This window comes from Perna viridis, chromosome 7 (assembly GCF_037379345.1).
Source record: "Perna viridis isolate PV_CMFRI_1.1 ecotype Kerala chromosome 7, ASM3737934v1, whole genome shotgun sequence".
Classification (NCBI taxonomy): domain Eukaryota; kingdom Metazoa; phylum Mollusca; class Bivalvia; order Mytilida; family Mytilidae; genus Perna; species Perna viridis.
In genome coordinates, this window is record NC_142451.1 from 9,556,528 (window position 1) to 9,571,374 (window position 14,847).

The following is a 14,847-nucleotide window of genomic DNA, read 5'->3' on the forward strand; positions in this document are numbered from 1 at the left end:
GATACCGTAGTATGTACTACTATCCAAGTTGCAGATTATTTTAATAGATCTAAAGGGCTGATAAAATGTAATGACGATCTCAACAAATATGATCGGGGCCAGGATTTGCCCTACAGTTTAATACATTATATTTTGTTTTAGATATTTGTGTTTTTGTTTTATCAGTTGTTGCTTATGTTGGTGCAGAAATTATGTTTCCACTCTCCTGGTGCTAAAATTGAAGAGAAAACATAAAAATGAACTTTCTACTTGCTCCTTCGTTGTTATGCATTATACATAAAAAAGTTGTGGCACAAGCCAATAAATGTAAAAATGTGGACACTGGTATTCACTGCTGTCATGGTACATACTTGGACAAAGGGTATCAGAGTTAACAGTCATCCTTCAGTGGATAGTGTTGGTGTCATTTTCAATAGTCTATAAAAGGAGCTATCCACCAAAAAAAAAATCATACAAAAGTCAAATATATTGTGATTCATCAAAAACGCAACAGATTTCGTACCTCTGATACAAGTATGCTTCAGATATTTTATTAATTAAATTAACAATATTTTTTTCATATGCGGACTTCTATAAGACTTTGTTCGCAAAAGTAAGAGTTATTTCCCCTTAACAATATAATTTTACACTACCAGAGCAAAGAATTCATGTACATACATGTATGTAACCTTTGGTTAATTTCAATACTGTGAAGCATTTTACAACACTATAGCAGAAAAGCAAGCATGTGATATTAAAAACATAAATCACCCCAGCATGATTCTTAGTTGGACAGTTACGCAAGTTTTAACTAAGCTGTCTGCAATCAACTCCTGATATGTTAATACAGAGGTTTCAATAACAGCCCCTGGCGTTCGAAATTCACTATAGACGCTGCAGTCAGCCCTCTCTGAAAATGCAAGCATCTTGCAAAGTTAGGAAAAAAGGAATTATTTTACGATTGTCTAACGAAAGGCCTGTTTGCAGCGGTTAGCAAGAGAGGAAACGAAAGTGTGCCGCTACATGGAGCTTGCATTGATTGTAGGGAAATTATACACCATTGTAAACATTAATCAAATTTTACTCAATCTATAGTTCATAAATTATTTTATTTTCCTGAAAAAACCTTATTATACAATAATTAATTCATGTATATACAAATGATGCCATATGAAGCACTTGCAAAATTAACAATATACATTGTATAACAAAAACAAGAAATCAAACATAGTATTACTCAGAGTATGTCTCCATTAAAAACAATAGAATGTGTTTAAAATAGCACATTGTCTTCAGTAAATAATTGGAAAAGTTAAAAAAATGACGATTCATCTGATAAAACATGTAATTCGATTCTTAACTAAATCTCTGATTCCATTTGAACAACAAACTTTTTCTTTGACTATAAACCATGAATTTCGACTATCTATACCTTGAACCTGTATAGGACCATGTTAAACGAATGCCTCACTCTGAAGCCAGTGGTAATTTACGTTAATTGTCGGTATTATTAAATCTCTTCGATAATTTTTGTTCTGGGATGAAACAATAATTAACATGATATTCAATATTACAATAATAAAACGTATAAATATTTTAGTCAGAATTGATATTTAGGTTGATAGAATATAGTTGATGGATATGTTTATTATACCAGAACATCATTGGTTTTTCATTCTTGTATGTATGCTCCTTATCGCTGAGCAAAACAGCTTCAATATTTCACCATCATGTTTTACCAGATAACGAGTAGGCTAAACCAAATTTGCCTTTTTTCAGTCTCCTGGATTTTAGGAAGAAATACATTTGTAAGTTTGAAAAAGAACGAACTAAATGACTATGTATGCAATGTTATGTTTTCGAGTGGTTGTAAGTCTTAATTTTGTTGAAAGGGCAAATGATTTCATTAATACAAAATAAATTTTGGCAAATATTTGATTTTCGTGAAGATTTTCGATAAGTTACAAGAAAGTTTAGGATACTTCAGCATTTGCATGCCAAGCGATATGGCAATACTTTAATACCGAAAAAATGCTACACTTTCACAATTGAACTGCAAAATCCAAAAAAATGAAAAAAACTGTAATTCAGTCTGGCCTAGAAAAAGAAATCGACCCTCGCAATACATGAGTTACATGTACAGAGAGTTGTTTCCCTTATGATGAACATGACTAGAACGTTTCGTGCCTTAGTTTTTTCCAGGTCAATTAGACATTGGAATCATCTCCCTCACTTTATGACTACCTCTGGGTGAGCCATTTTGCATGTGTCCTTTCAGCATCTTAGGATAGTCTTGTTCACAAAATATTCCTCCGTTAATCACACAGAACCTGTCTCCTGGAGCAAGCGGACTGTGGCATGTTACACATTTGAAACAGTTCACGTGATAAACGTTTGCTTGAGCTCTCATAACTAGTTCACTGGGAGGAATAGTTTGTCCACAACCCGAGCACAATCCACCAGAACCGAACATCCTGTAAAAGTAATATATTTTTAAATATGTTATCATTACAATTATGATGATAAAATTATTTAAAAGCGTTCAAAATATATTTTTCCTTATTTTCTTATGTATTTGATGCATTTAACAAATTGGGAGAATAAAATAAATTTATTGTCCTGTTTACGGGAACATTTGATTTTCCGTCCAATGTTCCATTCCAAATGGCGAGCTCAGAATTAAGACAAAACTAATTATTTTACTTTCGTTGGTATTCTTACACCAAAGACGAGCGTTTCAAATGTAAATTTAATAGAAACCAAGGTTAAGATGATATTCGAAACTCGAAGACAATAAATAAAGCAAAGAAAACAAAAACAGGATATAGAATAACAAATAAAAACCACAAAACGAAGAATAATCAAACAAAAAACACGTTAATGAACGATTCACAACAAACAAAATAGCATGGAGGCATGAACCATGTTCATCAACAATTTTAGGAAGTCATTTGCTATTTGTTTGAGGTAAAATATTCAACATTCGAAGGTAGAACTCGGTCTTTTTCGGGTTCAGCAAAGTCGACAAACATGGTAGTAAAATGGATAGCATTTGTGTATCCCTTGTCACTTCATATTTTACTGTATGCCATCTCAGTAAAGTGAGGCGGTTAACTTATTACTTAATGCATTTAGCTCCAAGTCGCAAGTACTATTGAGAATTGGATGTTGAAATCATATGGCTCATAAATGAAATTAGTATTGAAAGGGCATATCTGTTTAAATGGGTTCGGAGAGGAAGATTAAACTAAACAACAAATTACAGCAATTTCCAAGATCACCCGTCGAATAATACACAGCGAGATTAATAAAAGTTAATTTCATTTACTGGCCCAAGTAAGTCAATATCGAAATAACTTAGTCACAATAAAATTCATTTGATAATGGAACGAAAATTGTTTCAATTAGGAAATGAAACAGTCGACATTTTAAAATGTTGGGATATTAAATTCTCCTCATAAAATCTAATTTCAAAGCTTTTTGTCTGATTATTATTTCTCGTCGATTTAACGCACTCATATTCAAAAATTCAGATTTAAAATCTGAATGTAGGATTGCGGGTGACTATTCAAAAATATGCTTTTACGTTTTCTCATCGCCCAACCCAATTATCTTTTGATATCGTATTACAAAATACGTTCACCAGTCTGTTTAATAGATACACTATAATACGCCTTTTCATTTATATCTCAGTATTTATATACATGAATGCTTGTAGATGTGAATCAATTCTGAACATCATAAATGTGTTTTATGGCCTGCATATTACTTTTGTCATCATAAACACCCAAGTGATCTAGAGAACAGCTGTCTTTACAGCATTGTAAAAGAGACTTCAAAACAACCATCAAATACATAGAATTGTTATGACTTTTTCTCTCTTGAAAGATCATGGCATTTTTCTGCAGCAGTTTATTGAACACCTGTTCATGAACAGATTGGAAATGCATCAATGATCTAATCGATTTAGCATCCTATATCGCAGTATAATTTATCAACATGAAAAGCAGGAAGCTTCATATTGATATACAATGTAACGTTTCTTGCGTGGATATAACTGGTAGCCCACAAAGTCTAGGAGCAAAGGCCTCCACAGGCCAAGTACATCAATATTAATAGGCGGAACGTAGCTCAGCAAGGGTGAACTGTTTTATCTCTAATATCACAATGTAACATAAAGTGAAAACTAAGCAAATTCATCCTAATCAATACAAAGTATGTGTATTAGTGTATTGCCATTATAAGTAATTAGGTTGTTACTAAAATATCCGAATGTTTGTAATCAATCATTAGTTACTAATTACTTGTCAAATTAGACGTAAACTAATACAAAGTGAAGAGGTAAATCTCTTTGAACCACGAACGAATCACTTTCTTCGTCTAAACAATGCCTTCTTACTTGTAACTAGCGTAGGAATTTTTTACTCTTAAAAAATGTTCAATTTTACGCGCCATGATCTTGTTAATTAGAAAATATTTCTGTGATGAAAACCAACTGTGCGCATGACAGGCAGAAAACAATCAACTTGGTAATTTGGCCCTATTGTTTTTTTCTTCATTATCAGTTAGTTTCTCTCAGACAATGCCAGGAAACAAGAGATCGGAAGTGCAGTTTTGTTTGGTAATTGTTATTTTACGTAATAATGCATGTTGTATTTGTATCACAATAATTCCTTGACACATGCATATCTCTGATGCATGTCAAGTAGCAGATGGTGCAACATATTTCACTGACGTCTTCTGATCAGCAATGTCCCTTAGCTACACTTATATTCCAGCAAATTCGTAGACTGACATCTTCCGATCAACAATATCCCCTAGCTACACTTATATTACAGCAAACTCCCAGACTGACATCTTCTGATCAGCACTGTTCCTTAGCTGCACCCATATTCCAGCAAACTACCAGACTGACATCTTCTGATCAGCACTGTTCCTTATCTGCACCCATATTCCAGCAAACTACCAGACTGACATCTTCTGATCAGCATTGTTCCTTAGCTGCACCCATATTCCAGCAAACTACCAGATTGACATCTTCTGATCAGCACTGTTCCTTAGCTACACCCATATTCCAGCAAACTACCAGATTGACATCTTCTGATCAGCACTGTTCCTTAGCTGCACCCATCTTCCAGCGAACTCCCAGACTGACATCTTCTGATCAGCACTGTTCCTTAGCTGCATCCATATTCCAGCAAACTATCAGATTGACATCTTCTGATCAGCATTGTTCCTTAGCTGCACCCATCTTCCAGCAAACTCCCAGACTGACATCTTCTGATCAGCACTGTTCCTTAGCTGCACCCATATTCCAGCAAACTCCCAGACTGACATCTTCTGATCAGCATTGTTCCTTAGCTACACTTATATTACAGCAAACTCCCAGACTGACATCTTGTGATCAGCACTGACCCTTAGCTGTCCTCACTTTCCAGCAAACTTCTGATCAACAATATTCGTAAGCTTCACTTATATGTATATTCCTCCAAACTCGTAGACTGACATATTCTGCCCAGCACTGTTCCTTAGCTTCAACCGTAAGAAAACAAACACCCAGAATGCCTTATCCAAGCCAAAAACTTTCGAACTACTGAACAATATACTTCTATCGGTAGCAATTTTATGCCAAATGGCTTTTATTGTATAGTCATAAAAGCAGCGAATTCCATGGTACCTTGGGTCTAGGGTAAAAAAAATACACCCAGGTACAAAATGTTCGTGTATCATAGTAAAGCTTTGCATAACACAATCATAGTCAAATAGTTTTGTACTTGTAACTGTACAGACAATACATGGCACATTCCTGAGACATTCTGTAACACGGTGTTATATCAGTAAAACAATTCTGCGAAAAGGGTGGGGGAAATGTAATTAAAACTTTCTTAATTTAATTCAATGTGTGGAAATGAATTAAGTTTTAGATTTATGGTAATTCGATTTGATTTAATTCCTGCTTTGTCAAAGAAATATAATCGCATTATAAAATCAGTGTTTACTACATAGAATTAGTTTACTTTGTACTTCTGCCATGAGTCGTTCGTTTTACCTTTGTTTAAAGCTGTCAAACACCACCTCATATGCCGAACAATTCTTATGATATAAGGAAGGTCAGGATATTTGTGAGAAATTCATTGCCGTTATTGTCAACACGATGACTTTAAGACTTTATAATTACTGACCCCTACAGAAAACCAAATAAAAATGTCAAAACTCACAAACTGTAACAGTATATCGCGATTTCTAGGTATTCAAGTAATTAATTCTGTGCTAAAAAAAACTACTTCTGATGGCCCACAGACACTGATCATGGATATATGAAATGAATAAGAAGAAATAGATTTCCGAGGGCGAAGCCTTAGGGTTTATACTCGTAGCAGAAATTACATCAATGATGGTTTTGGAAAATAAAATTCAAAACCGTGGCAAGAAAAGCTTAAAGTTAAGAGATATTTACATTTGTTATTTTTCCGAATCATTAAAATAACAAATGTGTTGTGATATGACGATTTTCAGTCTATTCAAAATAAAGGAGAAACTGTCGAAACAGTGTGGAACCGTTTTTTATGTAGTTTAGAACAAGACCACTTTTAGACTAATTCGAAGTATAACCAGATTTGTTGGTTTTACATGTTTTTGAACATGAACACTTTAATACAAATTCTTTATATAGCCAGATTTGTTGTTAGATTCTCTGATAGATTAAACAACGGATTTCATCTGTAAAACCAACCATATACTGTATGAGATTCCTGGTAAGCATGTATGTACATTTTGTAAATTATAATATAAATAGATAGGTTTTTGTAGTATGCCTGAAGCGTATTGACAAAATCTCCTTTTAATGAATATAAACATCACGATGGCACTTCGTACGGGAACAATATGAAATGTATGAACTACCGTGCTGTAACAGTACAATCAATGAAACCCATCCCGTTTTGAGACCCCAGGATATTTAAAGATGATTAAATTTAATATCTGCAGTCTGTTGTCAATTATATTTCATATTATAAACGTAATATCATTATTGAATATAAATATTACATCGCGTGATCTATCGTTTTTCATTTATCTCCTCCAGATTGGAGAACGGTATATAAGGGGCCTTATCAATCAATTAATCAAAATTCTCACAATCAATTATTTATCTGTGATTTAACCAGTGATATACGGTACAAGGGTAGAATTTAATATCCTTTGCCAACAGCGAGACTAGTGAAAATAAATGCTACCGAAATTAATTAATTTCCCTCTTTAGAAATTATCTGTTCGCAATTTGGCTTTGCGTTTTATTAAAAAGTTATTGGTCCCTAAGATATTGCAGTACTTTATTGAAAGAGAGAAAATTACTAGGGAAAGGAATAAGTATGATTGTTTCGTGAAAGTCTTTCGCAAGCGGCTGGTTAAAAGATGAACTTTCAGCAGACTTTTTAGGAGCTTACACTTGAAAAGATTAAATGAAAATTTCACACGATCTTTCGGAAAAAAAACCTTTTATTGAAAGGTCTTTTGAAATATGGATATAGTGATTAATTTAAATCGTAATATCCTGGACTTCAATTGAACTAATATGGCCTTGATTCTGATTGCTGAAATTAACCTCTGTTGATATTGGGGATTGAGTTTTTAGCTCGTTGTTGACGAACAAATCCAATCTCGAAAATTAATTAAAATCGATCCTAAATGGAGCACACGTTTTTCCTCTAATTATCAAGCCATTTATACTGAAAATGCTAACACGATAATTAAGTGCAATATTCTCTATGTATTATCGCGTAATTACACCGACTTTTGGAGAGTCCATTATCATTCTAGAGGTCTTGTGAACGAGACATCTGTCGAGAAAAAATATCATTTGTAATTTTAATTTAGATGGGGGCAAACTGAAATCAATTTAGCTTCAATTTAAAATGTAATTATGTTTAGGCAAATGTTACAGCCGTTAACTGAATGGTTCGATGTAAGCTTGCATGGTTTTAACTTTCTGGCTAAAAATGCAGCATATGCCCTCCCTCGAATTGAGAATAAAAAAATGTACCAGTTCATATACAAACGTTAAGCGTCAGAGTACATATATTCTTAAAGAAATGTCAATGAAAAGATTCTAGTCTTCGATGAAATGCTTCATAGAAATGCGAGTGGCAATGTCTGTAGGAACTAGCACCAGTTACTTATACTTTACATCAGTAACAGCGTAACACCCTGATCCAACCTAATACCGTTAAAACATAATTTCTACTGTTTTAACATTATTTTCCCTTTATATTACAAATCTTTCATTTCCTTGTCCTGAACACCTGTGGCTTTTCTACTTTGTTCTCCACAAATCATTTGACAAATATCTAATTCAACTGTTTATACAGAACAAATCGATATAACTAAAACATACATAAATCTCCCTATTTCTCTAAACCAGATTTAATCAAATCACTCCTTTTCTCTTTTGACACCTATATCAGATTTTAACAAATTTATATAAGCTCGTTTAATATTTATTCTTCTTTTCTCAACGCATAGAATGCTTTTATTGCTGTTATGAAAGGAACCAATTTACTTTTCATTAAGTTAAGCTAGTTAGTATAATACTATAGATTGGCATTACTTTGTATTGTAATTGTTGCAGATAATATGTCTTAATTGACCTATTGTATTGGTTCAAACGTGTATTTATCTCTCAGTCGATCGTAAATAACCATTCGCTTAATGAATTAGAAAGCTAATTTATTCTCTGGTGAGTAGCTGTAGCACTGACAGACAAATAATTAGAGAAATGCCTCAAGATTAGCAGAGAAAGGGAAGTGAGATCGACGAAGTTGAGAAGGGCAGAACAACAAACATAGAGAGACCATTAAAACAGGACTGAAGTTTGGATCGAAGAAAGTTAAATAAGCCCTGTGTATGAAACCTCTCAACTGTTTCTCCACTGAATTTGCATGGTAGTTTTCAGTTTCTTTGGTTTCCTACTACTAAATATCCCTTTTGTTTATCTTAAGTTTGAAGTTCGTGTACAAATCGCTGATATCGATAGTAAATGTGGTTAGAATACAATTGCATACTTTTAGAGATTTTTAACGAATATGAAGCCGTACGTTTTAGATGGTAAAGGACAAGAATGCTGTAATATCTTAATTAAGGAAGTTAACGAACACACGCGTGAGAGAACAAGTTTAAACATTTCCCACGAGCTGTGTACATTATCAGCACTATGATTCACATAATTTCCTATTACCATCTACAAGGAAAAATAAATGTAAAGCCATCACTAACACAATCCCGTGGTAATTGCAGAACAAGATGCAACACATGCGCTGACGACCAAGAACCCAGTGGTTGAAATACAAAGAAAGCCTTAATCACTGCACAAAAATATACCTACTCAATGATGACCTGCAGATTACAAATACGTTCATTTGGCAGTTATCATTAAAATAGGAAATGCCCTGAAAAGTTTAAGGAAAGCCATTCGCCTTACCTTAGATAATCATTTTTACATAGTATCATTCCCGATCGTGTGAAGCACGATCCCAATTGCTCTAAGTTTGTTTGGCAGCACGAACATTTCAGACAACCTGTGTGCCAGTATCTCTCCATGGCATGTAGCAGGAATCTGTCAAGAATCCGACCCCCACAACCAGCACATGCCTTGCCGTAGGACGATGTTCCATCACCACTGACACTATTTGCCAAGTTACCGATGTCTTGTATTACGCCGTTGTTCATCATGGAGGAACTCTCATCAGTACCTGCTGAGACATACATGTAGCTCATTACAACAAGTGTTTCTTTAAAAAATACTACATAATTATGCAAAATGTAAACATGAAATCAATATGAATAGAAAAATCAGAAACAAATACATGTACCACATGTTTGTAGGATTTCAGCGAATCGAACGCGCTATAGCGTGTACCTTGATCAATAGTGCATGGACAGAGGGTGTACGATACTGTTGAGAGTCTATTGGATGACACCCGATGTTGTCAATGACATAATTAGGTTTTTGTTTGCTCCATCTAACCCGTGATAGATTCCAAAAACTTTTAAAGCAACAAACTAGAAAGATAAAGTGGAAATGAAACACATTAAAACTAGCCCTGTTGAATGGTATTTTCACTTTAGCCAGGGGTATCCCATACGTATTGGATATCCTTGTTTCAGCGCATTTAGAGTCAAGTAATGACTGGTAAAAAAAACGCTAACAGTGGAGTTGTACAGACATTTGTACTTGGTAGTAACTTACAATTATACCCCTTTTCCTGTTTGTGGGCATTAATGACTTAATCAATAGAAAAACTACAATGAAGATATGAATATTTTATACTCCTTCATACATGTAGTAATGGAAAGACTAATTAATTGCTAGTCCCGGAAATTGTTCACAATAATGAAGTTCAAAGACGGCGTTTCTTACAAGTTAAATAAATTTTACTTCAAAGTATGCGTGTACTAGAAAACCTCTGGAGATAACGAATGGAAATATCTGTGTTAGTGCATTAGTGATTAAAATACAAACCGTTTGTCATGATGTGTATCCTTGTGGAGTACTTTGTGGGGAAGTCAAACACGTGTATACCCTGAAAGTGTCACATTAAATCCAATATTTTTTTAATATTTCAGGAACACACCTGCCACAGTCATTAGAGAGTCTATCAACACCCCAGAATTAAAGTCAGCGTTCTAATTCTTACACCAACACAATAATATAGCCAACTCCCAAATATAACGAAATCAACGACAGTAATGTTTATGGTAAAGCACGCGTTCTCAACAAAACAGGTTCATAATAAGAATTGCAGATAATTTTATGGTGGTTTTTGTTATGAATTACATCGACTTTACGAGTGGATTGGTTTTATATTTAGTCAGCCAATCGGAACGCGTCTTACATACGTATGAATGGACAGAAGATAATGGCGCTCCGCCCAACCAGGATATTGACAGATTTTATATTTGTCAATATTATTAATGTTAATAATGATTGTTGCTTTAAATAGGTAATTATGTTCTGATTAAAACGCGATGTTTATCTCGACTCTGTTAAAGCCTATTTTTTATTAATTAGTTTTGTGTAGTACTGGACTGTTTATTGGAAGACCGTATTCAATTATTTTAATCAAAATAAAACTAGAGGAAATAATTAAAATTATCGGCTTTAATAATGGGAACAGAAATAAAACGATTATTAAAACGCATTAGTGTCAAACCTGAGATAATTAAAATTTCCTCAATTTGATCAGACTGCACGATAGCGGACTTTATTAATACCCGCATATTCAAAACATGGCACAAATAGAGTCATTCTCAAAATCTTTTTGGCAGATGGCTATTTATTCACTGTAGTTACGTGCAGTTCATTGTTTTCTGTTTTCTTAATACTTAAATTTTATGGAATAAGAAATACATTTAAGTAAGCCCAAACATTTACTTTTGTATTATAGTAGAAATCCTTCGATAGGTTATATACATTTGGCTTTAATTTGATATATGGAATTGAAAAGGGGGGGGGATGAACAGAAACAAAGCAACAGGCCTGTATTTAGGAACGAGGTGTTAAATCAGATATAACTGATATATAGTTAAACAAATTGACGTTTTAAAATTGCCGGGAAAGACAAAAATCACAGAAACTTAGATGAAGCAATGAAAATTTTAAAAGTGACCCAAATGCCTTTTTCTTGATAAAATTATCCTCATTTCAATAAACTATAGTATGTGACCAACAACCTTCAATACATAATGCCAAATTAATACTAGTAAGCGCAGAACCGAAACGTTTTTCCAAAATTATTATAACATGTACAATAATTGTTATTTTTAAATCTAAACATTAACAATCTAAGGAATACCATTTTTATATAGACAGTTAAGTAGGCTAGTGCTGAGACACTCAACTTAAATGAGTCGATGCAGACAGTGTCCAGAGTAGGTGACCTGAGACACTCAACTTAAATGAGTCGATGAAGACAGTGTCCAGAGTAGGTGACCTGAGACACTCAACTTAAATGGCTCAAATGAGTCGGCGACCTGAGACACTAAACTTACATAACTCAACTGAGTGGGTCGAGGCAGTGTCCAGAGTAGACTCCTCTTATATTGAAAATTACGAATTCACCTTCATTTCAACTTACTAGATTTTAATAAAGTGAACAAACACAAACTCGTCGCTACCTCTTTACAAGGCGAACCTAGTAGCATGAAAGTATCTATTGCATGCTGGGTCATTGCTCGAAAATCATACTATCTATTTTACTTACCAATGCACTCAATACCATAAACAATGTAATTATAAGTTTTTGTAACAAAGCTTCTGAAATAGTGGAAATAATTATTTTTGGGGTGTTAAAAGCTCGCTTGAGTTCTTGATTACATGGGCATGTGGGATCTTTCGATTCTGTCCAAGGTTTTGATTTCTCCATTTCCATAACACTTCCACATAATCTCATAAAAAAAAAAAAAACAAAACAAAACAAAACAAAACAAAAAAACAAAAAACCAAAATAAATCGCTTATCTTATTAGATAGTCCTGTGATATATTTTTTTCGAATTCTTAACATAAAATTACGTTAATTGGCCTGCTTTTGATATGCTTATAGCACTAGAATTCCTTTTAGACGACATTTTTGCCTCATGAGGACCAATTGTGCACCACTTATTGCGGACCTCTTTCTGTATTTTTACGAATCACATAAATTAAGATTCTTCCGAACAACATTTGGTAGATAAATTTAACACCACCTTCACAGATATTTGGACGATGTTTTGGCTCTTCACAACGACGACTTAAATATTTATATTAAGATATGTGTATATATATGCTGCAGAAATGTGTTTAAATAAAACAAATATTGATAATAAAGAATATCCGTTTCTTGATTTAAGAATTCATATCAATTTAAAAATGGTAAATTTGATACTAAAATTTACGATGAAAGCGATGATTTTTCATTGCCCATTGTTGACTATCCGTTTTGAGACGGTGTCCCCCCTTGTTACCATCATATGGTGTTTATGTACCACAAATGGTTCGATTTGTAACAAAGTTTCGGATTTTAACGACAGAAATTTTTATATAAGAAATTACTACATCGAGGTTTTCGATATCAAATTCACATTTTTTTCAACCGATACAAGGAGCTCATTCTCAAATACTTATGTTCTTGCAAACGATTAATGCGTGCGGATATCTCCCATCCTATATTTTATGGTAATATTCTTCACAAAGCACGGAAAGCCCAATACTCATCCAATAAGTTGACTGAACCATTGAATAGGCTAATTCGTAAGGAACTAAAAGTGAACCAAACAATACATACATAGGCCAGAAAGTGCTTTGTTAAAACAGTAATAAAGAAACTGATCAGTAACACAAATGAACAAAGTTTGTAAAAGAAAGGTAGTTATGGTGTTGTTGTCAAATCGTTAAAGTGGCATTTTTCGGTATTTACATTAGGGTCTTTACATAGATTCAGAAACTAACACAGTGTATGGAAAGCAGTTTTCGGCATGACACAGGTTGTGTCCGTATCGCATGGCTTATGATGTACCGTGGTTCTCAACACCGCATTAGCAGTATTGGGATTGATTTACATACGATGAGGACATAACTTTTTGTATGTTTAAACTTAGTCTTGGATAGGTATGTCAGTTAACTGTAGTCCTTTCTTTGTTCATTTGTGTAACTGATCAGTTTCTTTATTACTGTTTTAACAAAGCGCTTTCTGGCCTATGTATGTATTGTTTGGTTCACTTTTAGTTTACTTTTGTGTTGTTGAAGTGTATAGGGGCAACTATTTCGCTGTACATGTGGATTATGTTGCAGCTGCAGTCTGCCCTGTGGTTTGAGGGTTTCCACGTCGTTCATTGAAGACCCATTAGTGACCTTGAACTGACATATTTCATCCCGGTGGGTTTGCTGTCTCTTTTGCATATTCACCAATTCCATTCTCGTTATATTAATAACTTGAATGGCATTTACTCCCTTTACATGTAGCAGGGATACTAATGGTAACCAAGGAAATCGGTATTCAAACATTGTGCATGGATAACAACTAGCCAGGAAAAATAGACACAAAAACATGAAACATATAAAACAACACATACAATAAAGAAGGTAAATGAGCAACCGGATCTCAATAAAAAAAATAGGAGCATGGACCAGGTGCACCGGTAGGATGAGCGTCCTCTGCCTTTTTTCTTAAAGAAATACCCACTCATGAAGTGCCAAGCACGGGTTAGACGAAGGAGAAAGGAGAACTATTACACTGTGAATAAATCGGTTTTCGTGGTGCAGATGGATACATTATAAAGATCCATTAATTCAAAAGAAAGACACTTTTTTGTTCATTTGGACGGAATTCAAAAAGCAGACATGATTCTATATATTTCAAATACTATTTTAAAACGTGTGAAATATTTTAGACGAAGTAACTGATCCCTTATATACCAGTATCCCGTCCATGTAAGAGTTATTGAATGGAGTAGTCAAGGCTAATATCCTTTACATTATCCAACCACTCCCCTTGTAAACGATATTTTCACGAAAAGTGTAAACTACTTCATCAATATCAATGTTGTAACGGAAGAAATCAGTGAAAATACCAACAGTTGAAACGTGACAGACAGCAGAAAAGATTAGAATAATATCATATGTACCTCTATTCATTTTATATCATTAAATGTAATTTTTAACAAACTAAATATGTCAATAAACAAACTGCAGTACGAAGTAATTGGGGACATTGTATTTGAAATCAACTATTACAGTAGAAAGAGGGAGATAGGCAATTGTATGTAAAAAAAAATCTTGAAATTTCATGTAAGTTATTTTAAATATATAAGCCAATAAATAAACATAGATAAACAAA

The 14,847-nt window shown here is 33.8% G+C and overlaps 1 protein-coding gene across 4 annotated transcripts in view; it reads right to left on the minus strand.

The window, feature by feature from the left end:
- Positions 1-1,069: 1,069 nt before the first annotated feature.
- Positions 1,070-14,847, minus strand: part of LOC148611246 (LIM domain transcription factor LMO4.1-like) — a 51,206-nt gene continuing 37,428 nt past the window's right edge. Inside the window, exons 1-3 of one of the 4 annotated variants that reach the window (XM_088591573.1) lie at positions 10,496-10,830; positions 9,455-9,728; positions 1,070-2,453 (exon numbers count right to left, since the gene is read on the minus strand). In XM_088591573.1, the coding sequence (XP_088447699.1) occupies positions 2,183-2,453; positions 9,455-9,728; positions 10,496-10,505 (555 nt within the window). In that variant the 5' untranslated portion in view covers positions 10,506-10,830 and the 3' untranslated portion in view covers positions 1,070-2,182. Of the gene's footprint in view, positions 2,454-9,454; positions 9,729-10,495; positions 10,831-14,847 lie in introns of those variants that run through there. The other 3 variants (XM_088591574.1, XM_088591572.1, XM_088591576.1) reach the window with 3 other exon arrangements.